The sequence below is a fragment of the Leucopleurus acutus genome (genome assembly GCF_964270905.1).
Source record: "Leucopleurus acutus genome assembly, chromosome: 1".
Lineage (NCBI taxonomy): Eukaryota > Metazoa > Chordata > Mammalia > Artiodactyla > Delphinidae > Leucopleurus > Leucopleurus acutus.
The window spans coordinates 10,041,473-10,067,109 of record NC_139142.1 but is presented as its reverse complement, the minus strand read 5'-3'; the positions used below and the strand labels follow the sequence as shown (position 1 = coordinate 10,067,109).

Sequence of the window (25,637 nt, the reverse complement as noted above, 5' to 3'; positions counted from 1 at the left end):
TTTCTTTCTCTTCTCTGATTGCCAGGGCTAGGCCTTCCAAAACTGTGTTAAATAGTGGCGAGAATGGACATCCTTGTCTTGTTCCTGATCTTAGAGGAAATGCTTTCAGTTTTTCACCATTGAGAATGATGTTTGCTGTGGGTTTGTCATATATGGCCTTTATTATGTTGAGGTAGGTTCCCTCTATGCGCACTTTCTGGAGAGTTTTTATCATAAATGGGTATTGAATTTTGTCAAAAGCTTTTTCTGCATCTATTGAGATGATCGTATGGTTTTTATTCTTCAGTTTGTTAATGTGGTGTATCCCATTGATTGATTTGTGTATATTGAAGAATCCTTGCATCCCTGGGATAAATCCCACTTGATCATGGTGTATGGTCCTTTTAATGTGTTGTTGGATTCTGTTTGCTAGTATTTTGTTGAGGATTTTTGCATCTATGTTCATCAGTGATACTGGTCTGTAATTTTCTTTTTTAGTAGTGTCTTTGTCTGGTTTTGTTATCAGGGTGATGGTGACCTCGTTGAATGAGTTTAGGAGTGTTCCTTCCTCTGCAGTATTTTGGAAGACTTTGAGAAGGATGGGTGTTAGCTTTTCTCTAAATGTTTGATAGAATTCACCTGTGAAGCCATCTGGTCCTAGACTTTTGTTTGTTGGAAGATTTTAATAACAGTTTCAATTTCATTACTTGTGATTGGTCTGTTCATATTTTCTATTCTTCCTGGTTCAGTCTTGGAAGCTTATACCTTTCTAAGAATTTGTCCATTTCTTCCAGGTTGTCCATTTTATTGGCATAGAGTTGCTTGTAGTAGTCTCTTAGCATGCTTTGTATTTCTGTGGTGTCTGTTGTAACTTTTCCTTTTTCATTTTTAATTTTATTGATTTGAGTCCTCTCCCTTTTTTTCTTGATGAGTGTGGCTAAAGGCTTATCAATTTTGTTTATCTTCTCAGAGAACCAGCTTTTAGTTTTATTGATCTTTGCTATTGTTTTGTTTGTTTCTATTTCATTTAATTCTGCTCTGATCTTTATGATTTCTTTCCTTCTAGTAACTTTGGGTTTTGTTTGTTCTTCTTTGTCTAGTTTCTTTAGGTGTAAGGTTAGATTGTTAATTTGAGATGTTTGTTGTTTCTTGAGGTAGGCTTGTATTGCTTGCTATAAGCTTCCCTCTTTCAACTGCTTTTGCTGTATCCCATAGGTTTTGGACTGTCGTGTTTTCATTGTAATTTGTCTCTAGGTATTTTTTGATTTTCTCTTTGATTTCTTCAGTCATCTCTTGGTTATTTAGTTGCATATTGTTTAGCCTTCATGTATTTGTGTTTTTTACATTTATTTTCCCTGTAATTGATTTCTAATCTCATAGCCTTGTGGTCGCAAAAGATGCTTGATATGATTTCAATTTTCTTAAATTTACCGAAGTTTGATTTGTGACCCAAGATGGGATCTGTCCTGGAGAATGTTCCATGTGCACTTGAGAAGGAAGTGTAATCTGCTGTTTTTGAATGGTATGTCCTATAAATATCAATTAAATCTATCTGGTCTATTGTGTCATTTAAAGCTTGTGTTTCCTTATTAATTTTCTGTCTGGATGATCTGTCCATTGGTGTAAATGAGGTGTTAAAGTCCCTCACTATTACTGTGTTACTGTTGATTTCCTCTTTTATTGCTGTTAGTAGTTGCCTTATGTATTGAGGTGCTCCTATGTTGGGTACATATATATTTATAATTGTTATATCTTCTTCTTGGATTGCTCCCTTGATCATTATGTAGTGTCCTTCCTTGTCTCTTGTAACATTCTTTATTTTAAAGTCTATTTTATCTGATATGAGTATTGCTACTCCAGCTTTCTTTTGATTTACATTTGCAAGGAATATCTTTTCCATCCCCTCGCTTTCAGTCTGTATGTGTTCCTAGGTCTGAAGTGGGTCTATTGTAGACAGCATATATGTGGGTCTGTTTTTGTATCCATTCAGCGAGCCTCTGTCTTTTGGTTGGAGCATTTAATCCATTCACGTTTAGGGTAATTATTGGTATGTATGTTACTTACTATTTTCTTAATTGTTATGGGTTTGCTTTTGTAGGTCCTTTTCTTCCCTTGTGTTTCCCACTTAGAGAAGTTCCTTTAGCATTTGTTGTAGAGCTGCTTTGGTGGTGCTGAATTCCCTTAACTTTTGCCTGCCTGTAAAGCTTTTGATTTCTCCATTGAATCTGAATGAGATCCTTGCCTGGTAGAGTAACCTTGGTTGTAGGTCTTTCCTTTCATCACTTTAAATATATGGTGCCACTCCCTTCTGGCTTGCAGAGTTCCTGCTGAGAAATCAGCTGTTAATGTTATGGGAGTTCCCTTGTATGTTATTTGTCATTTTTCCCTTGTTGCATTCAATAACTCCTCTTTGTCTTTAATTTTTGTCAGTTTGATTACTAGATGTCTCGGCATGTTTCTCCTTGGGTTTATCGTGCCTGGGGCTCTCTGCGATTCCTGGACTTGGGTGGCTATTTCTTTTCCCATGTTAGGGAAGTTTTCGACCAAACTCTCTTCAGATATTTTCTCAGGTCCTTTCTCTCTCTCTTCTCCTTCTGGGACCCCTATAATGCGAATGTTGTTCTGTTTAATGTTGTCCCAGAGGTCTCTTAGGTTGTCTTCATTTCTTTTCATTCTTTTTTCATTATTCTGTTCTGCGGCAGTGAATTCCACCATTCTGTCTTCTAAGTCACTTATCCATTCTTCTGCCTCAGTTATTCTGCTACTGATTCCTTCTAGTGTATTTTTCATTTCAGTTATTGTATTGTTCATCTCTGTTTGTTTGTTCTTTAATTCTTTGAGGTGTTTGTCCTTTAATTCTTCTAGGTCTCTGTTAAACATTTCTTGCATCTTCTGAATCTTTGCCTCCATTCTTTTTCCAAGGTCGTGGATCATCTTCACTATCATTATTCTGAATTCTTTTTCTGGAAGTTGCCTAACTCCACTTCATTTAGTTGTTTTTCTGGGCTTTTGCCTTGTTCCTTCATCTGGTACATAGCCCTCTGCCTTTTCATCTTGTCTGTCTTTCTGTGAATGTGGCTTTTGTGTCACAGGCTGCAGGATTGTAGTTCTTGCTTCTGCTGTCTGCCCTCTGGTGGATGAGGCTATCTATGAGGCAAGTTTCCTGATGGGAGGGACTGTGCAAGTTTCCTGATGGGAGGGACTGGTGGTGGGTAAAGCTGGGTGTTGCTCTGGTGGGCAGGGCTCAGTAAGCCTTTAATCTTCTTGTCTGCTGTTGGGTGGGGCTGGGCTCCCTCCCTGTTGGTTGTTTGGCCTGAGGCGACCCAACCCTGGAGCCTACCTGGGCTCATTGGTGGGGCTAATGGCGGACTCTGGGAGGGCTCATGCCAAGCAGTACTTCCCAGAACTTCTGCTGCCAGTGTCCTTGTTCTCACAGTGAGCCAGAGCCACCCCCCGCCTCTGCAGGAGACCCTCCAACAGTAGCAGGTAGGTCTGGTTCAGTCTCCTGTGGGGTCACTGCTCCTTCCCCTGGGTCCTGATGTGCACACTACTTTGTGTGTGCCCTCCAAGAGTGGAGTCTGTGTTTCCCCCAGTTCTATCGAAGTCCTGCAATCAAATCCCACTAGCCTTCAAAGTCTGATTTTCTAGGAATGCCTCCTCCCGTTGCTGGACCCCCAGGTTGGGAAGCCTGACATGGGGCTCAGCACCTTCATTCCAGTGGGTGGACTTCTGTGTTATAAGTATTCTCCAGTATGTGAGTCACCCACCCAGCAGTTATGGGATTTGGTTTTATTGTGATTGTGCCCCTCCTACCGTCTCATTGTGGCTTCTCCTTTGTCTGTGGATGTGGGGTATCTTTTCTTGTGAGTTGCAGTGTCTTCCTGTCGATGATTGTTCAGCAGTTAGTTGTCATTCCGGTGCTCTCGCAAGAGGGAGTGAGCGCATGTCCTACTCCGCCATCTTGAACCAATCTCTGGGCTACTTTAGGGTTATCCTTGTCCTATCCCGGGGGGCTTACCAGGGCCTCAGTAAGGCTGTAAAAAAGGCTGCTTAAGTTTTCATCCTCTCAGGAGCGTTTTCTAGAATCAGCAAATGCTTCCAGGAGAAAACCAGGCCCCAAATTACATGCTTACCTTTCTGGGTTTCCATTGTCTCTTAGATCTTGGATGCGAAATTTTTCCACTACCTTGTTAGTTTCCATATGCCTTTGTGTACAGATGATTTTTATATTTTGCCCGGCTTTTTAAATTATCCTCATCGTAAGAGCTGATTAGAATTACTGAAAGAGGAAGTTCCCTTTCCTTTCTTTTTTCCTTCTTAATTTAATCTCAGAACAATATTAATCCCAAATAATTTCTTTTTATATACCTGCATATACCCTGTCATCACCTCTACCCCTACACAGATCGATTGATCATTTTCTAATGATGTGTCAGGAATAGTCCAGAACCTAGAATTAAACATTACGCCAAAACACTCGTGATGGATCTTTTTTAAACTTTGAATTCTTCAACACCCTTTTTTTTTTATTGGGATGAAATTGTTTTGCAGTAAGATCTCCACTTTTGGTCTATATTTGCTCTGCAGGCAATCTTATCCACACACCCTTGGCTTTAAATATCATCTATATAAATTTTATCTATTCTATATTAATTCTTATTTATAACAGATCTTTTCAGAGTATCAGAACTGTATATACAATTCCCTGTTTGTACTCTCTCCTCGGATGCGTCAACGTCACTTCAGAGTTAGCGAGTCCAGAACTGAGCTCCTGCTATTTCCTCTCGACATCTGGGCTCCCTCCAGAGTCCCCTATCCTAATGGGTAACCTTCTTATCCACCTGGCTTTCAAGCAGGGATGTGGGGAGTGAGTCATCCTTGATACCACCTGTCTTTTACTACTTGTTTATACAATCCTGTTTATTTTATGTTTTAAATATTGAATCCACCCACCTCTCTCCAGCAATACTGCCTCCACCCTAGTCCAAGCTATTATGAGGGTTCGAGTGATCCTCACCCACTACCTCCCTCCCTTTCCATCCTCCCTGCTTTCTAATCCTTTTCAACTTTATAATCAGCATGCTATTTCAAAGCATTTAAAACTACAATTTGAATATTCTGTTGCTTAATGCATCTAAGGCCCTATGTGATTTGCGCTCTGTCTGCTTCACTAGCCTGTGCCCCACCCCCTTCGCTCTGTGCTCCAGGCACACTGACCTTCTCTCAGCTCCTGGAATCTACCGACCTCCGCCTCATTCCTCAGTGCCGGGAATGCTTGCCTTCCTGCTCCGCTTGCTTTCCTGCCTTCCTTTATCCTAGCTTTTGTCTAGTTATCTCTTTCTCTTCACAAGGTCAGTTGTCACTTCTCAGTGGTCCCCTTTCCTCAGAGGAGTTCACCCAGCAGATGCTGTATGACACGTTGTACTTCTTATCCTTAGATTTTACCACACTTTTTTCTTTTCTTTTTTGGCGATACGCGGGCCTCTCCCTGCTGTGGCCTCTCCCGCTGCGGAGCACAGGCTCCGGACGCGCAGGCTCAGCGGCCATGGCTCACGGGCCCAGCCTATCCGCGGCATGTGGGACCTTCCCGGACCGGGGCATGAACCCGCGTCCGCTGCATCGGCAGGCGGACTCTCAACCACTGCGCCACCAGGGAAGCCCACCACACTTTTAATTACAGGATGAACAGGTACATGAGCATTGTTAGCCATGCTCATTGCTAAGTCTCCAGCTCCTAGCACAGTGCCTTGAATGTAACTAAATGGTTATTTGTTCAACATTTGAATGTATATAATCAATAGCAGTCCCTCAAAGGTAGGGAACCATGTGTTTGACTTTTCTCCAGTTTCCCCGAATACTTAGTATGATGTTGGTACTTAATAAATAGTTGAGAATGAAATTAAAATTATATTTTCAGAATTAGATTTTCATTGGGCTACATTAGAGGGAGATTAGGATAGAAGGGAAAAGTACTGTGACTGACTAGAGAGGAAAGGAAGCGTTACTGGCTTACAGAGACTTGCCATTCTTTCCAGTGCTGCCTCTCCCGCCCCCGAAAACCGTTTCTAATTTTTTTCAAAAAATGTTTAATTAAATATGACTACAGTGGATCATTTGAAATGGTTATTTATAACTCTTGTGTCCATTAAGTAGTTATTTCTTTGATAAGCACATCCTTTCTTTGCAAGTTTTAAATGACTTTATTCACATTTCAAGCCTAAATTACCCATGATTCTAATTTATTATGTGTAAAAATGACTTGGCTGGGTCGTCCAGCTCAAAGTTCAGTTTCAAAACCATGGTATTGAAATATATTGATTTCTTCTGGTGTCCTTGTGACTTTGCATGGCTGGATACTTCATTGCATGTTTGCGGTAGTCACATGATAGTTACTATTGGTATTGGTATTTCCTGTTTGGAAAGAGATCTTTGGGATATTTTTTGTGTACCTCCTCATGAACCTTGCTAATCACTGAAACACACATTAAAAGAAGGGTCAAACACACCCTTTTTATCCCTGTCTGCTGCCTCCACTTCATTTTCCCTCTCCGATTTTGACCTTCAGCGCTCTCAACTAGTTCTCTCCACCCTTTACTTAAGTGTGGAACGTGGCAGTCAGTGATAGGGAAGAGAGCGAGATACTGAGATACCGTAGTTAATTGTTAAAGGCACTTTAGAGTTGGCATGTTCCAATTATTCATATTTAATTCAGTTGTAAAGTCTTTTATAAATAGTGTAATTTTATAGTGAAAAGAGTTGTTCACTATTAGTGTTAGGTACTAAAAATTCCCACACTTATGACCCTCAAAACCCCAGATATTTTATATGTCCTAGGTTTTTAGTATTTTAATATATAAATCTGTATTATTTAATTTCAAAATAACCAGTGATGTTATCTCTAAAAATATACAAAGATACTCTGTAATTTTAGGATTCCTTTACGTTTAACCAGCACTATTTATGGTAGATATGTTTACCAGTTTTATTTAATAAGTTTAGTTTCCACATGCATGAACCCAAAATCTTTGCTCTTTCAGAGTAAGCCAGTGATTTATTTAGGCTTCTCTATGTTGTGTATTGTAAAGAGAAAGATCTTCTTGATGCACTATAATGCGGGCTTCTTGGCGACAGCGGGTTCCCTCTCTGCAAGGACATTACATTGTTTTACAAAATGCTTTCTTGCACCATTCATGCTAACTTAAGAATGAATTTAAACACAGAAGCATCTAGTACATTTTCCTTCCTTGAGTGGGAATGGTTTTTAAATTCGGAAATGTATCATTAACTCATTTATAAAATGTCTTATTTCATTTTTGAGGAATTCAAGTTGGAATGCCAGCCATACGGTAGTAGATAGTACGTAAGAGGAATGGTAACTGGCGTTAAGGCATGCACTTAAGCAACAGAGGAATTTACTTTTCAGTGTCTTCCAAGGTCCATGAGGATGCACACTTATTTACCCAGAGAGTATGGATCTCACTATGTTTGTCCAGAGGGTGTGACTCCATGGAGGAGAACACTAACTGGTAAGTATCGAATTCTTATTGTATTCTGTTTCAGAAAACTATGTTTAGAAATCAGTTGAATTTTAGCAGTGATGAAATCTCTTAGTCTGTGCTGGTTTCTTAACAGTGGACAGTCCCAGATGTTGAAGTCAGCACAACAAGAGAAAAACCCAAATCCTGATAAGACTTGAGGATTTTTCGAAAATTAAATGCAAAATAGTTGGGGCAAATGTTGCTGCGGCAGTCAAGACTAAGTAATACAGTAAGAAGATATGAAGTTGGAGAGCTTCTCATGTTCTTCCTTTGCATAAAGTTTGCATACGTACAAAACCCAGGACTTTAATGACTTTAAGAGGGGCAGAATTACATCTCTTGGAACATAAAACAACAGACTCATGTGAACTGGAATGCACATTGTGGCCCTCACAATTTATTTAAATATTTCTTTGCAAAGCACTCTCTGTTTCTAAAGAAAAGCTATGCCTTCTGAAACCTGTAAGTGATGTATCCTGGCCACATCAAATCTTCTAAAAGCGTTTTCCAAATCCAGAATTGTTAGTGTGGAACAAATGTTTGTTTTGGAAACAGTAAAACCGGGGGACGTGGGAGGGTTGATGTCAGAGACCAGTTGCTGCTCTGCTTTATGCCTTATCGTTCCTTCTCCTTTCCTTTTCAGCTAGGAACTCTTAAGATACATAATTGACTGGTGATTGAAAAAACTTGTAAAATGACATTTGTGTGTATGATACAAAAGTTTTAAACAAAACACAGCACAAAAATCAGCCACCCTAATATGGGATCAGTTTTCTGGGAATTAACCCCACCACATAAACATCTGCCACAGTAAAGCCACTGCCAGATCTTAAGGTTGTTGGAAGCCACGCCTTAATAAGTGGTGAATGGAGGTGCAGAGTCTGTGAAGAAGCATTTGTTGCCTGGCTTCGGCATCAGGCAGACAAAGGGTTAAGTCTTAGAGTTGCCAATTACAAGCTTGCTGGCCTTCAGCAAAATACTTGACAGCTCTGGGTCTGTTCCTTCTGCTGTAGAATGATATATGTCATGATGACTGGCAGTGGTCCCACCGCGCTGAATCAAGGGCTCTGGGTACATGGTCTAAATCACGGTTGCAGAGACACTGGGGTGGAAGATGGCAGGAATATCTCCTCATTGACGTGCCAGAAAGAGAATTGAGAATGCATTTCTATGTGATCCATTTTTGCTTTGCCTTGTGTCTAATTCTACCAATCCCTAATCTTTAGGACTCACTTCAAAATCTCTTGAAGCCACCTTTTAGGAGATGTGGAAAAAGTGTGTGAAGGGAGAGAGCGTCAAGAGCAGAAAGTTTAGGTGAAAGGGTAAGAGATATTCAGTCATCCAGCAATTACTTACTGAACGCCTGCCATGTGCTGTAGGAGTTGGGGATACGGTAGTGAACAAAACAGACAAAAAATTGTGCAGTCATGAAGCTTATGTTCTAGATGTGGGAGGTAGACCATAAACGGATGGACTTGTTGTATGTTGGACAATGGAGATGATAAACCCGTCGGGTCATGGCGAGGGCTGGTGCAAGGGGGTGGCTTTCTGTTTAAAATAGGGTCATCAGGGAAGGGCTCATTGAAAAGGTGACATTAGAATAGAGGCTTGAAAGAGATCAGGGAGGCAACCATGTGGAAATATGGGAAAAGAGGGAATTGGGAACAGATCTTTGTAAGTCATTGAAAAGGTTTAGACATTTCCTTGAGTGCATTGGAAAGCCACTGGAGAGTTTTGAGCAGAAAAGTGACATGATCTGACTTTTTAAAAAGAATCTCTCTGGCTGCTGTAGAGAATAAGTAGTAGAGGGGCAATGATAGAATCAGGGACTAGTTAGCAGGTTATTGGAGTAATTCAGGCGGGAGATGATGGTGGCTTGGATCAGAGTGGTAGCCGTGGAGGTGATAGGTGGTCAGATTTTGGATCAGGATGGACTGGTCATTTGATTACGGTAAGCGAGGGACTGAGAGGAGTTAAGGATGACCCCGAAGTTTCTGGGTGGAAAGCTGGGAGGGCAGAGTTGTCATTGATTGTTTAGCAGAAGGTGGGAGGAAGAGCCAGTTTTGGGGAGAGGTCAGTTCAGATGATGAGATTCCCACCAGATCTCCAAGGGTAGTGGAGAAGAGACAGTTGGATGTACAATGGTCATTATGTAAATGCTCAGTTTGCACAAGTTGGTAAGCCATAGAAGTGCTATTTCAATGATTTCAATTAAATCTCTAAGAAGATGAAGCCATAATTTACATTTTATATATTAGGAAATAATACAGAAAGACCAATTTTCCTAAGATCACAGACATGAAACTTTGTTTTATGGTTGCAAGTTCCACCTTGTTCTACCAACTTTACTCTATTAGTTATAAAATAGGCATACAAGGGAAATTCCAGTAGTTGCCACAATTGATTAAACAAAGTAAGACTTTTAGCTGCCTTTGCATTATGCACTCCCACACAGTCTTCTGGAGAAGTATAGGTGATATCTTTGGTGAGGTTTATATGAAAGATAGGGGTTTTTTTTGACTCTTTGATGTGTTTAACTATTCTAATGTAGGCTTTGACTTTAAAAGGTGAGTGGAGATGGCTATGAATATAATTAATTTTTAAAAACATTCTTATATTTAAAAAAATTCCTTTTTAAAAATACAGTTTACTTCGTAGTAATTTGTGTTCTTGTCACTTGTTTAAAGGGGAAAATACATTTGCACAATCTTAAGTGCATTCCTTTTTTATAGTGGAATGCATAATATTTATTTTTTGAAGCAGAAATACAAGTAATAAAAACACATGTGATTGAGCTTTGACATTATTGTAGGTGGGAATGGAAAACTGTACAATACGAAGAGCAAAATAGAAATTGAGATCTGTTAAAAATGACTATTCTGTTATCTAAATGTTTATGTACTTTTTATAATTTTTATGCAATAAAGCAATGGAGTGTTATTTCATAAATTCCTGAGACGTTTAAACTTTATGTGGTCCAGGGACTTCCCTGGTGGTTCAGTTGTTAAACTCTGCACTTCCACGCAGGCGGTGCCGGTTCCATTCCTGGTTGGGTAACTAAGATCCCACATGCCACGTGGCATGGCCAAAAAAAAATTATATATATTGAATATATATACACATATGCTGTTACAGAAAGCCCTGAACGAACTTTTTGGCCAACCCAATAGATATAAACGTTATGTGGCCTAATAAACAATCAGGAGCAGATTAATACAGTTTTCTTAAAGTAATAAAAGGAAGTACATATCCTTAAAGGTCATATATAGTTATTTTGTGCAATATGACTATGTTTGGTTTCTATGAGCTTGGATTTTTAAAAAATTATAATTTCTGATTTCTCATCTATATAATAGCACACTCTTTCTGATTATACAGGAGGTCCTGCGTGTTGCAGGAGTGGAAATGCAGTTAACGGCTGCGGTATCATTTTTGACCATTCTACAGGAAGAATCAGTGTCGATTCATACATATGCCCACTCCTTCCTCCAAGTCATTCTACTGCATCTGGAGCACAGGGACGCAGGTCAGGGGCCTGACGTGCTTAATCGTATATGTACTTATAGTTTCTTGTATGTGGCTGTGATGTTATTTGAATTGTGTTAGGCCGATGACCATAACTGAATGAGACTATGCTGCCTAAGAGATGATCAGTGGTGTGACTAAAAATAGCGATGACTATTTTTGTACAAAAACTGCACAATTCAGTGCCCTTGAAGCCTGAAGACCCATTAGTTCATCTTATGATTTATACTTTTTTCTTAGATTTGTTTCTTTTACAACATCTATGTTATAGTATTGTAGTACAAGAAAAATGCACACTTTGGGTTAAAGATAGCCCCTCAGTATTATTTTTAAAGATATAAATGTTTTCCAGATATTGGCTAAGACAGAAAAATAGAGAAACTTCTCATAATAGTAATAAAAATAATTATTGCCATTTTACTATTAAATACTATTGTAAATATTAGTGGCTGAGTTGAAACTGAATTTGTAAGTGAGATAGTTAAGTTGGCATGTTTTATCTTTGTCAATCAGGTGTCAGCAACGCATGGCTGGAAACTCTTCTGTCTGTGATAGAAGTATTGCCCAAAGAAACCCTAAGGCATGAGGTAATACTTTTTTTTTTTTTTTTGTAAATTCTAGTACTTAAGTCACTCTAAGGTTTTTGTTGTTTTCGTTTTTGATAGAAACGGTATTTCAAAAAAGAATAAAGTTATCTCCTACTCTGAAAGCAGCACATATTCATTACAGAAAATTTGGGTAGTACAAAATATAGAAGGAAGAAAAATCATGGTTCTGTACTTAGCTACTTCTAACATTCTGATGTATTTTCATTTCAGAAATGTATTTTCATTTCATTTTCATTTTTTCCCCTGTATATGGTGCTATTTGCTGTGTTAGTGATCATATTGAATTTATATATGGTTGTTTTTCACTTAGCTTTATTTTCCTTATTATTTTCTCATATTTCTCATTTGGTAGTAGCTACAAATATTTTACTTACTTATTAAACATTTAGGCCTGTTTTCAGTGTTTTATTATCAAAATAAGGCAATAATGAACATCTCTGTGGATCTTTTCCTGTTTTTCAGATAATTTCCTTAACTGTAACTTCCAAAAAAGTCGAATTACTAGGTTAGAGGGCATTAATATTCTTAAGGCTCTTGACTAAGTAATATGAGAAAATGCCTGTTTCCCTGGGCTTTCATCAGCAATAGCATTCCAGTTAAATTTGTTGGGCCAGATATGGAATTACATTTTCATTGGACATTTTTTGATTATTATGCTGTTGAATATTTTCTCATATATTATTATATTTCACCTCTGTTCTCTTGGAATTGTCTGATCATATCCTTTGATCACTGTTTTTATGTGCTGTTTATCTGTCAGGGTTGCCAATCCTTTGTTATATTTGTTGTAAATAATGTTACCAATTTGTTGTTTGCTTTTTAATGTTCAATATTGTTCAACAGACCCTTCTTTAAAAGTTTTAGCAAATTCAGATGAGAGAACAGGAAAATTAGGAAATTTATTCTTTAAACAAATGATTTTTCATTCTTTGAACCTTATTTCTATATGAATTTCCTTTCAAATATGTCCTGTTGAAAAAGAGTTATCAGTCAATAAAATGTCCTCTGTGGATTTCATTAAGTGTCGTTGCCCCTTCTTTACCCTCGTACAGATTATGGCCCTAGCTCAGTGCCAAAACACTTGCTTGAAAATGGGAAGATCTACCCAGTTATAAGGATGTTTGTATACTTGATGCCAAACATCTAGATGATTACACATATTTAAATATTGAACATAAGGGCTTCCCTGGTGGCGCAGTGGTTGAGAGTCCGCCTGCCGATGCAGGGGACACGGGTTCGTGCCCCGGTCCGGGAAGATCCCACATGCCAAGGAGCGGCTGGGCCCGTGAGCCATGGCCACTGAGCCTGCGTGTCCGGAACCTGTGCTCTGCAACGGGAGAGGCTACAACAGTGAGAGGCCCGCATACCGCAAAAAAAAAAATAAATAAATAAATTTAAAAAAAAATTGAACGTAATGTTGACATATTTATACTTTTTGATTAGTGGTGCATGGTAGCATGCAGTTTTTACTCTAGAATGTCGCATATTATTTAACGTGATTTTTAAGATTTTTAAATATGCCTTTTATTTCAGATCTTTGACTTTTAAATTATATTTATCATTATGCATTCAGTAATTCTGGCTACTTTGTTGAGAGGAAAAAAGTTGACCCTTTGATTAAAGTTATAGTTAGAACTTGGGGGGATCGTAGTACCACCTAGTATTCTGATCTCCATTCTAAGTAGATGAGAAACCTTGGGATGAGAAATAGCAAGATTACTTAGACAAATTAAATAGCTGGGACCAGAATCAGGGACCGATCTTCATAATTCTTTGCAGTCTGTCGTGCTGTTGAGTTCGAGTGCCCAGGACATACACAATACAGTATCAGAGTTGGGCTGTTGTATTCAAATGACAGAATTACCTTAATAGAATCTTTTTGAAGTTATAATGTTTTGCTTGCTTCAGGACAAATGTAAAAATTAATCTATATGGAACAAATTTCAGGGTATCTAATAATTAACTTGCTTTTTTTCTTTTGAAAAATGTATATTTCACAACTATATGCACAAACAGATCATTAGAGAATTCACCATAAGCTTTAATTCAATTTTTTTGGTGCCTAATTGGTTTGTGTTTTTTTTTTTTTTTGCGGTACGCGGGCCTCTCACTGTTGTGGCCTCTCCCATTGCGGAGCACAGGCTCCGGACGCGCAGGCTCAGCGGCCATGGCTCACGGGCCCAGCCGCTCTGCGGCATGTTGGGTCTTCCCGGACCAGGGCACGAACCCATGTCCCCTGCCTCAGCAGGCGGACTCTCAACCACTGCGCCACCAGGGAAGCCCGGTGCCTAATTGTTTTTGATTGCATAATTTATCATCATCTTTGCCTTAATAATCCAAGAAGGCAAATAAAATGAGATCCAGGTGATGAACAAACATGCACCTCAAAATGTAATTGCGATTCTATAAAAACGTTTAGAACATTAAAATAGTCTTTGAAGAAAATAGCTGACATTAGTGTCAAGAATATATAAAATTTTGTGAATTTGTTCTCTGAATCTTTTCTCTTTAGATTTTGAATCCACTTGTTTCCAAGGCACAACTTTCCCAAACAGTCCAGTCTCGTTTAGTTAGTTGTAAAATTTTAGGAAAATTGACCAACAAATTTGATGCCCTTGCGTGAGTATTTGTATATAATTTTTTGTCTACTTTATTAAATTGATTTAAAATGTATAATGACTATATTATTAATAATTATATTAGATTTGTATTATTCCATACTGTTTACAGTTTAGCTGATTTAAATTTACAGAATATAGAATTCTCGGGAGTCTACTTATTCAGAGGCATTTCTTCTTGATATGGCCTTTCAGAATCAATAAGGGTAACTTTTTTTCTATTGCCCATCTTAGTCATCTCTGTCACATACCTTGTGTAGTTTTGAGGATAAAATAAAATTATCTTACAGACTTCAAAAATTGGTGAACATTGACATAGAGATAGATTTCTGCTTTTTTCCATCAGCTTTTTTCCATCAGCTTTTTTCCATCATTGCTATGAATTCATTATCTTGAATAATTTATCTTACTTTGAGGTTTTATAGAGAATGTTTACAATTTATATGCTACACTCTGCCCAGATGATAAATACCAAGTGGAAAGAATGGAATGTTGTGTAATTATGACACAAGAGTAAGATATAAAATTGACGAATATTTTGGTTGAGGGTTGCTAGAATCAGTCCACTTGCCTGTAGCCTTTTATCGTAGCTGAGATGTTTTAGCTGCCAATTACAAATTAACCATTATTTAAAGAGACTCAGTCATATACATAATTTAAAAGTAGCTGTTAACATCCAAATGTAATAACATGTAAATATACATTGTAAATGATAAAGTTCTTTATTAAGGTATGTTTGTTATTATTAAGCTAAGATTTTGAGGATAATTTTTTGAAAATATTAATTATTCTAAAATACTCACCCATTTGCATGTTTCTTTCCTCTCTCTCCAAGCATTAAAAGAGAAATTCTTCCCTTGGTAAAATCACTCTGTCAAGATGTAGAGTACGAAGTTCGATCTTGTATGTGTCGGCAATTAGAAAATATAGCTCAGGGCATTGGGTAAGTATACTTTCAATTCCTTTTGTCACAGTTTTATTTCTGGATTGTCAGACATGTGTATCCTGTTCTGTATTCCACGAAAGCATGCTTTTAAAGGGCTAAACTTTATATGATCTTTAAAAATGATCATAGTAAGTACTTTCTGATGTGTTTATGTTAAAAGAGATAAAAGTGAAGATGTTTAGTATGGTGGGTTAATGTTAATTTCTTTCCTTTTTACCTTAGTTACTTACTTATCACTCCAAACCCCTAGATCCAGGAAGGGAAAATTGTCCGTGTTTTGAATATAATACACCATGCTCAGACTATAGCTGTACCGTATCATTTAGCTGGCAGCTGTGTTACTGGGTCATTTCAGATGAAATTACTCAGTGGAAGTCTGTCTCCTGTGCGGCTCTGCCCTTCCAGTGTCTGCTTTGTAGGTCTCCTTGTCTTCTGAGTGTGTGAAGCTCAGGAAGGAGAGGGATAGGGCAGTCTCTTCTCTTCACCTGTAAAAACTACTCTCATGTCGAGGTATAAGTATGATTTTAAAGGGAATTTATCTAAAAACCATCTTGGGAAACAGTTTTTTTTTTTCAAGTATCCTAAATTGGTACAAAAAAACTTTGGAACCTCTCAGTTTCACTAGAAATTGCAGTGATTTCTCCTGGTTCTTTGTTTCACAAGCAAGGACAATCAGGTTGTTGCCATTAACATTGCTAATTAAAAAAAATTCTGGGCCAATATTGAAGGCTTTAGAAAGACTTTAGAATGTCATACAGATTGAGGGTAGAGTAGTGTCCTCTGTCCTGCATCCACCCTTGCTGAGTAGGATTTAAGTGTTGTGTGGAAGCTTAACATTTCAACAGAGTAATCAGTTCCTTAACCTTGATCTCAGAACCAGCTTCCTTCCTTCTGTTAGGTCTTCTAAGGCTAGGCTGACTCTGGATCATTGTGGACCATAATTAATTCAGTCTTGCCCAGATCTGTGCCCTAACCAAGATCAGAACCTATTAGGAGAATATGCTGTTGTCTTTTTGTATTCTGTTTTGTTTTTTTTGTCACTGAAATTTTGACACAGTGGATATGGGTCTTCTGAAAATTAATATATGTTTATTGCTTAAGGATTAATTTATAAAGGTAAAACTAGAAAGAATCTACCTAGCTTGTTAAGTTAGAATGCACTTGTTAAGTTAGAATGCTTGGTTGTATAATATTTATTTAATTTTGAGTTCTTACATATTATTAAAGACATAATTATAGGACTTTTGTGTTATGCTGGCTGAAAATTACTAAGACCTGATTCATATTCTTTATTCTCCCTTTGAAAAATACATAAAACTAAAGAGAGGTACACAGGCTTTTTTCTTTCAGCATTGAAAATTAGGAATATTGTTAAGATCTGATGGTTACCAAGAGCAATTTTCTTATAGTCAAGGCTAGATGAGGCCCTGAGATAGGTGAAGGGAATTAGGAAGAGAAAACTTCAGAGATTGGCACCGGTTTGATACTACTGCTCTGGGAGTTAATGTTCCTAAGGCATTTGGGATTGAGATGTGCTGGGAAGAGGCCCAAGAACAGAACAGAATTGGGTTTGTAATTTTGTGTTTGCTGTGGCTAGCAAGGGAAGATTTACTGACCATTTAAGTTTAACCAGAATTGAGCACAATTATTTATTAGTAAGATGATCAGGAAGCAAAATGAAGAGATTCTTCTCAAGCTAGCATATCCATATGAAAGAAAAGCTGCAAAACACTGGAAAGCCACCATGGATTGTGCACCAGTTTAGGATCAAAGAGGACAATTCTTAGTCTGTCAGATTAATAGTGAATAGTATTATGAAGAGGTCATACACAGTCATTACAAGAAAACAAGTGTGCTGAATAGACTTCTCCTTGTACAGGGATGACTAAAGAGAAAAGAAAAACAGACTTGGGATCTACAAAATGATCCTTCAGTATTAGAGGGGAAGAACATACAGCACTAAGATCGGAAAGAAAGAACATACTTTTGAAAAAGTTGACCAGACTTCTAATTATGGTGATATACTAAACAAGATAACCTGAAAATCCTCCCATTACAATATGTGGCAAAATTCAGCATCCATTCATGATTAAAAACTCTCAGGAAGCTAGGGATGAAGGAAACTTCCTTAATCTGATAAAGGGCATGTATGAAAGAAAAACCTATAGCTAACATCATACTTAATGGTAGATATTGAATGCTGTCCCCCTATGGTAACAGCTGGCAAGGATAGTTTTCATCACTTTTATTCAGTCTACTGGAGGTTCTAGCCATTGAAATAAGGCAAGAAGACAAAAACCTAAAAGGTCTAAAGATCTGAAAGGAAGAAGTAAAATGTTTTCTATTTGTAGATGACATCGTTGTTTACACAGAAAATCTTCAGTAATTTACAAAGCAGCTATTAGAACTAGTAAATGGATTTAAGGATGTTTCAGGATACAAGGTTAACATACAAAAATCAATTGTGTTTTTGTATACTAGCAAAAGATAGTTAGAAAATGAAAATTTAAATTTGAAACTTTGAATGAAATTTTTAAATGAAATTTTAAAATTCCACTTATTTATTTTAACAAAAAATGTACAAGACCTACACTGAAAACTCTATACTCTACACTGAAAAACCATAAAACAATGTTGAGAGAAATTTTTAAAAACAGATATATACCATATTCATGAATTGGAAGACTCAATATTGTTAATATTGTTAAAATGTCAATTCTCCCCAAGTTGATCTAGCAATTCAATGCAGTCTCGACCAAAATTGTGCTGTTTTGTAGAAGCTGATTCTAAAATTTATATGAAAATGCAAGTGACCTAGAAGAGCCAAAGCAGTCTAAAAAAAAAAAAATGACAAAGACTGTGCATTACCTGTTTTCAAGACATAATAAAACTACAGTAATCAAAAGAATGTAATGTTGGTAAAAGGATAGACATGTATCAGTGGAAGAGAAGAGAGAATCCAGAAACAGAATATGGTGGATTGATTTTTCAATAGATTGTCAAAGCAATTTAATGAGGAAAGGAAAGTCTTTTCAAAACATGATACTGGGATAACTGGATATTCATAAGAGAAAAAAATTGAACATCGATTCTCACCTCTCACCATACACAACGACTAACTTGAAATCTATAATAAACCTAAATATAAAAGCTAAAACTATAAACTTGGGACTTCCCTGGTGGCACAGTGGTTAAGAATCCGCCTGCCAATGCAGGGGACACAGGTTCGAGCCCTGGTCTGGGAAGATGCCACATGCTGTGGAGCAACGAAGCCCGTGCGCCACAACTACTGAGCCTGCGCCCTAGAGCCCCCGAGCCACAACTACTGAGCCTGCGTGCCCAAACTACTGAAGCCTGCACGCCTAGAGCCCGTGCTCCACAACAAAGAGAAGCCACCACAATGAGAAGCCTGCACACTGCAACGAAGAGTAGCCCCCGCTTGCTGCAACTAGAGAAAGCCCGAGTGTAGCAACGAAGACCCAACACAGCCAAAAATAAATTAATTAATAAATTAAAAAAGAAACTATAAACTTCTTGAAGAAAGTATAGGAGAAAATCTCTGCGGCTTTGGGGTAGGCAAGGATTGTTTAGATAAAAGTCATGAACTATGAAAGAAAAATGTGATAATTAGACTTTATATTAAAAAAATCTGTTTACTCTTTAAAACGAGTCAAGTCCAGAATGGAAAACTACTGATACTCACAATACATATATCAAACTTTTATCCAGAATATATAAAGAACTCTTACGACTCGATGATACAGAACTCTTTTTTTTTTTTTTTTTTTTTTGCGGTACGTGGGCCTCTCACTGTTGTGGCCTCTCCCGTTGCGGAGCACAGGCTCCGGACGCGCAGGCCCAGCGGCCATGCTCACGGGCCCAGCCGCTCCGTGGCATGTGGGATCTTCCTGGACCGGGGCATGAACCCGTGTCCCCTGCATCGGCAGGCGGACTCTCAACCACTGCGCCACCCGGGAAGCCCTATACAGAACTCTTACAAACAATCCAGTTAAGAAATGATTAGTATGTTTGAACAGATATGTCATAAAGGAAGATATAACACATGATGAAAAAGCACATGAAAATGTATTCAACATCATTAGTCATAAATGGAATGCAAGTTAAAACCACAGTGAGATACTACTACACACTGACTAGAATGTGTAGTGTAAAAAGCCTGTCAGAATCAAATATTGATGAGGATTTGGAACAGCTGGAACTCTAATACACTGCTGGTGGAAGTGTAAAATGGTGGAACCCACTTTGGAAAACTGATTGGCATTTACTTAACAGTTAAACGTATATCTTCCATATGACCCAGCTATTGTACTATAAAGTGTTTACCCAAGAGAAGTGTAAATACATGTCAACAACAAGAATTGTTTTATATACACAAGTTTATAGCAGCTTTATTTGTTTTACCTAAAACTGGAACAATCCAAATGTCTATCCACAGGTGAATGGAAAAATAAAATGTGGCATGTCCGTACAATGGAATACTATTCAGCAATAAAAAGGAATGAAGCACTGATACATGTGATATTATATCATGGATGAATCTCAAAATCAGTATGTTAAGAGAAATAAATCAGACACAAAAGGATATATACAGTATGTCAAATACAAACTAACATATAGTGACAAAAAGCAGACCCATGATGGCCTTTGTCAGACGCAGGTTGTAAAATTCAGATATAATGGGATTGATGGTTGGTTCTTGTCCTCTGCCCTTATTTTTGTCTTTTGTCAGATTGGAAGTCTGTTGATGAAGGGGGAGCATGTAGGGAAGGGCCAAGCCAGAACTCTAGAGGCAACTTGTCTTGTGAAAAGAGAGCTGGAGATGCGTAGGTCCCCAGTGTTTCTTCAGACCCAGTCTCCTTAGAACAGGTCAGTGGAGAAGGCACAAAAGAGAGGGTTCCTCGAATTGATTTTGCTGTCCTGGCTGACCATAGAACTCAGAATCATCATCAGTATTTAAGCTGAAGCAGACAGCTACCATCAGATGACTCCAAATCATAGCCAGCAGCGGGGTAGATTTGTATCACACAGCCAGACCCCAGAATTCCTGGATGGCTCTCTGGGCAAGCTTGCTTATTTCGTTCATCTTGTTATTCCTGACCCTGTATTTTACCCCCTTTTGACATCATGAAAGGGTTAGGTTGTAGTTACTAGCATCTAGACTGATAAAACTGGACTTATACAGATATCAGGATCTTTAGATCCTTAGATCCTTAGACTTCTATTCCATATATGTCTGGCTGGGGCAGAATTTACATGTGAGGGAAGAGAAAGATATTCTTATAGATATATTAGTTTAGGCAATATGCAATCTACACCCACTTCCTGAAAAAAATTACCTATAATCCAGTTTGCTAAGAGGAACTAATGAAAAAGGGAAAATATTTGTATCATACATGTAAGTCCCCCATAATGCCTTATTTCCCCTCAACTTTTATAATATGGCAAGTGGGCAAAGAAAATGAACATATACTTCATAAAGAAGAAGTACAAGTGGCTAATAAACATTTATTCAGTCTTATTGTTCAACCATGTTAGTTGTCAGAACAATACATTCACTTAACGAGTATATTGAGCAACTACCATAAGTTGCTTAAGTAAATATGCAAATTGCTATCAATGTTTCTCGTATTCATACTATCATGCTTTCCCAGCCAGACTGCGAGCTTCCAGACAGCAGGAGCCATATCCTTACGATTTTTCCTATTTTCTGTAACACTTAGCTCAGTGACTTGGTCTTAGTAAGTTCTTGATAAAAATGTATTGGTTTGATTTATTTTCTTCTATTGCTTATTGTGCAGGACAGAACTTACAAAAAGTGTGGTGCTCCCTGAATTAATAGAACTTTCTAGGGATGAAGGCAGCAGTGTGCGGCTTGCAGCTTTTGAAACTTTGGTTAATCTGCTCGACATATTTGATACAGGTAAATCTTCATGTGGACACATCTTTGCTTCTGAAAGCATTGTTTTTCCGTGTTTTGTATCACTAGTAAGGAGTAAAGGTAGCTGCAGGATGGAGTTTCTTATGTTAACTTTCATGATAAACGTTAGACTTCCCTTCTTCTCTCTCAGTTATGGTCCTTTCTCTTTTGGTGCCTTCTCTGCTGCCACTTTTCCCCTCCTGGCACCTGGTGTTGTTGAATATTTCCTACCCTTCTCTTTCCTTTCATCAACATTTAACTGACTAGTATGTAGGGCTAAGAATTTGGGTTGGTGATTAGTTTTTAACTTGCTCAACTAATTGACCCTACGACAGATCTTGACTAAAGCAATATCTAAATTAGCTTCCTCTGCTTAATATGTTAATGCTGGAAATTTCGTGGCCACAGGAGGAGAAATCTGGGATGGGATATTTGGGTGGGAATGGGTAAGGAGGTGTTTCTTAGTGTTGTGCAAATAAAATCACAAAGACAATTAAATTAGTTGCTCTACTGAGTGTGTGACTAGATTCTTAACCAATGTTAGACATTAGTTCAGTGCAAATTAACTATTTTGTCAGGGTGAAATTTGGAAGGGCAAATGTCAAGTACTCAGGTGCAAAACACTACTGTGTAATTGTAGGATTCCTTTGTTTTTAAATTTATTTATTTTACTTATTTTACTTTTGGCTGCATTGGGTCTTCATTGCTGTGTATGGGCTTTCTCTAGTTGCAGAGTGCAGGGGGGCTACTCTTTGTTGTGGTGTGCAGGCTTCTCATTACGGTGGCTTCTCTTGTTGTGGAGCACGGGCTCAGTAGTTGTGGTGCACGGGCTTAGTAGTTGTGGCTCACGGGCTCTAGAGCACAGGCTCAGTAGTGTGGCGCATGGGCTTAGTTGCTCCGCAGCATGTGGGATCTTCCCGGACCAGGGGCCAAACCCGTGTCCCCTGCATTGGCAGGCAGATTCTTAATCACTGTGCCACCAGGGAAGCCCCTGTAGGATTACTTTGGATTAATAATATTTTAACTGAACTAGGAGACCCTTTTAAAGATTATTGCAATGTGGACAATTATGATGTATGGATGTTACAGAATAATAATTTAGGCCATTGGATGAACCAGAGGAGTAGCAACAGCAGTATCTGATAAGTGAACAAATGAATCTCTTTGTCCTAATAATGGGGCACCCTTAGGCATCCAAACTAGAAACATGGGCATCATCTCTGATCTGGGGCTTTTCCTGCCCCTCACTCGGTTATCACAGATCTGTCCTAACCTGTGTTCATGGCTTAATTTCTTCCCGTTCTTTCCCACTCCTCTGGCATCTGGTGCTCCAGCCGCATTTGCCGGTTATCTTGGCATACCAAATTCTTTCAACCTCTAGCCTTTTCATGTTCTTTTTTTTCACCCTTCCCTCTATTTTTCTCCTAGCCAGCTGTTTCTTTTCAGTGCCCAGTTCAAAACAGTGTCTTCTCTGACATCTTCTAAATCCTTTATACCAGGGGTTAGCAAACTATGGCCTCTAGGACAAATCCTGCTGCCACCAGTTTTTGTAAATAGAGCTTATCAGAACACAGCCACTCCCATTTGTTTATGTATTGTCTGTAGCTGTTTTGTTCCAAAGTGACAGAGTTGAATACTTGGGACAGATAAACTACAAAGCCTAGAATATTTGCAAAAATAGTTTGCAGACTCCTGCCTTATACTAACTATTAAAATAGTGATCACATTGTCTTATGATATTTTTTGTGTTTGACTTCTTTGCTGGTCTGAGTTTCTCAAGTTCAGAGAACTTTTTATTCATCTTTCTACTTCTGTTAATGCTTGTTGTCTGAGAAATTCAATAAATGTCGAATGAATGTTATTTAGTAAAAACAATGGATATGGTACTGAAATGTGTTGATAATAATAACAGTAATAATAATAATACCAATAAACCTGTTACAGGGTTTTACTTAGTATTGTCAGACCCTTAAAGTAGTGATTTATTTCTGAAAGTTTAAGAGAACTGTGGGAAATTCAGGGAGCATTTGGAATCAAAACTTAAATATTGTTGATATCAGAAACTTATGACCTAAGCAGGCATACTCAAAGAATGAATTCACTTTTTAAAAAAGAGTTGTATAGGAAGGAAAAGCGAAGAAATTCATTATACAGAATGTAATATAAGCTAACTTACTTTCAATCAAAAATGAAATGACAAAATGCAGCATGGTGTGAGATGTATGCAGAAGAGAATTCCTGCTACTCATCTATTTATACTAGTAGTATTAGCATTCTTGTAGTTATTCAGACTCAAAACCTCAGTCATCTTAGCTTTTTAATTTGTAGTCACTCTATAGTTTATTCCCTATGGCCTGTGGTGTCAAGTCCAAACCCCTTAGCCTGGCGTAAAAGTTTTTGATGTTTCCCACTTATCTCTCACCTATTCTTTATGTCATCCCTCCATCATCATTGTTTTCAGATATTTTCTGTTACTCTGAGACTCACATAGTAATTTTTCTTTCTGGAATTTGTGTATATGCATTAATTTCTACATGTGCAGTGTGGGCAACTGGATCTAAACTATGTTTTATTCTTGTTTTTCAGATGACAGAAGTCAAACTATACTTCCCTTAGTGAAATCGTTTTGTGAAAAATCTTTCAAAGCAGATGAATCAATTCTTATTTCCTTATCTTTCCATTTAGGAAAACTATGCCATGGACTGTATGGTATGCTATGTCCTAAGAATGTCAAGATTATAGATAATTTTTCCCTTTTCTTTTACCTTAGCCACTAAACTTTAGCTCTTCAGTTGTAAAGCCTACCCTTTAAGTGTGTAAAATCTTAAGAGATCTTAGAATTTTGATAGCATAATTTAGAACACAGTTAGAAATGACTTTTTCACTCGTAGAACCTATATGAAAGAACAATCGCAGGGGCTTCCCTGGTGACGCAGTGGTTAGGAATCTGCCTACTAACGCAGGCGACACAGGTTCGAGCCCTGGTCCGGGAAGATCTCACATGCCACGGAGCAACTAAGCCCATGTGCCACAACTACTGAATCTGTGCTCTAGAGCCCGCGAGCCACAGCTACTGAACCCGTGTGCCACAACTACTGAAGCCCACACACCTAGAGTCCCTGCTCCGCAACAAGAGAAGACACTGCAATGAGAAGCCTGTGCACCACAGTGAAGAGTAGCCCCTGCTCACCGCTGCTAGAGAAAGCCCACGCACAGCAATGAAGACCCAATGCAGCCAAAAATAAATAAATAAATAAAATAAACTATTAAAAAAAAAAAACAATGACAGAGTGAAGTAGGCATAGCCTTTTAAATTTCTGAATATTTTATCTTTATATATTAGTTGGTATATGATAATAGAAGCTCAGGTATATTAACTATTGTGCATAGTAAGTATACTCTTATTAACTTTTTGTAGAATAATTAATATATCACATGAGCAGTTCAGCTTAGAATGCAGAATAATACCTGTAACTCTTGGCATTCTGAACATATTACTCAGTTCTTAGCTTACTAAAATAATGTAAGCATTAATTAAATTATAACAATCTAGCATAGAAAACCTATTTTTGTGCAGATTGTGGACTTTTAATAGACTGTTGAAAAAAATTATTGCAATATATGTTGAGTTACTAGCTTCCTAAGACGGTATGTGAATGTGGAACCAGTCCATTCCATTGACCAAAATTATTTTGAGTTTACTTCACCGTCTTTCAGATTCCTTTTTTTTTTTTTTGGCTGCGCCTTACCGCTTCTGGGATCTTAGTTTCCTGACCAGGGATTGAACCTGGGCCCACAGCAGTGCAAGTGCCAAGTCTTAACCACTGGACCGCCAGGGAATTCTCTCAGATTCCATTTTTAAGCTCCTTCTCTGCAGACATATGTGCATGTCTTTTCTGTAGGCAACTTTAGAATATTTACCATAAGTAAATAGCAATAATGGCTGCCATATTATTATTGTAGTGACTCATTAGTGGTATATACAATGGTACATGCTGCAGAAATTAATGCAGGTGTAATTCCTGTGTTGCATAGTTTTATACTATTGAAATTAAAATGAAAATATTATTAAAATTAACATAAGGCGAAGAACCATTAGATTTCTTCACAATAGTTATTCTTTTTTCATTGTTGCTTTTATTTATGATTTCCAACCATTTATTTAAATACTTGGTTCCAGTTATTTTTATTGCACTTTGCTTTTCCCTTTTTAATTATTGTTTTCAATTAAAATGTTGAGCAAAGGTTTTGCATTTGTTTTAGGAATATTTACTCCAGATCAACACTTGAGATTTTTGGAGTTTTATAAGAAACTTTGTACATTGGGTTTGCAACAGGAAAATGGACACAATGAAAACCAGATTCCACCCCAAATCTTAGAGCAGGAGAAGAAATATATTTCAGTACGGAAGAACTGTGCTTATAACTTTCCGGTAATAAATTATACATTTGTATTGGCTAAACGTTTTAATTTTAACTTAAAAA

The 25,637-nt window shown here is 37.8% G+C and overlaps 1 protein-coding gene across 2 annotated transcripts in view; it reads left to right on the top strand.

Moving 5' to 3' along the window:
- PPP4R4 (protein phosphatase 4 regulatory subunit 4) overlaps positions 1-25,637 on the top strand; it is a gene marked incomplete at both ends in the record, with an annotated part of 120,649 nt that overhangs the window by 57,139 nt on the left and 37,873 nt on the right. The window contains 8 exons of one of the 2 annotated variants that reach the window (XM_082835374.1): positions 7,414-7,505; positions 10,874-11,043; positions 11,556-11,629; positions 14,163-14,269; positions 15,104-15,211; positions 21,034-21,155; positions 23,739-23,861; positions 25,416-25,585. In XM_082835374.1, the coding sequence (XP_082691500.1) occupies positions 7,414-7,505; positions 10,874-11,043; positions 11,556-11,629; positions 14,163-14,269; positions 15,104-15,211; positions 21,034-21,155; positions 23,739-23,861; positions 25,416-25,585 (966 nt within the window). The remainder of the gene's footprint in view (positions 1-7,413; positions 7,506-10,873; positions 11,044-11,555; positions 11,630-14,162; positions 14,270-15,103; positions 15,212-21,033; positions 21,156-23,738; positions 23,862-25,415; positions 25,586-25,637) is intronic. The other variant, XM_082835375.1, reaches the window with a different exon arrangement.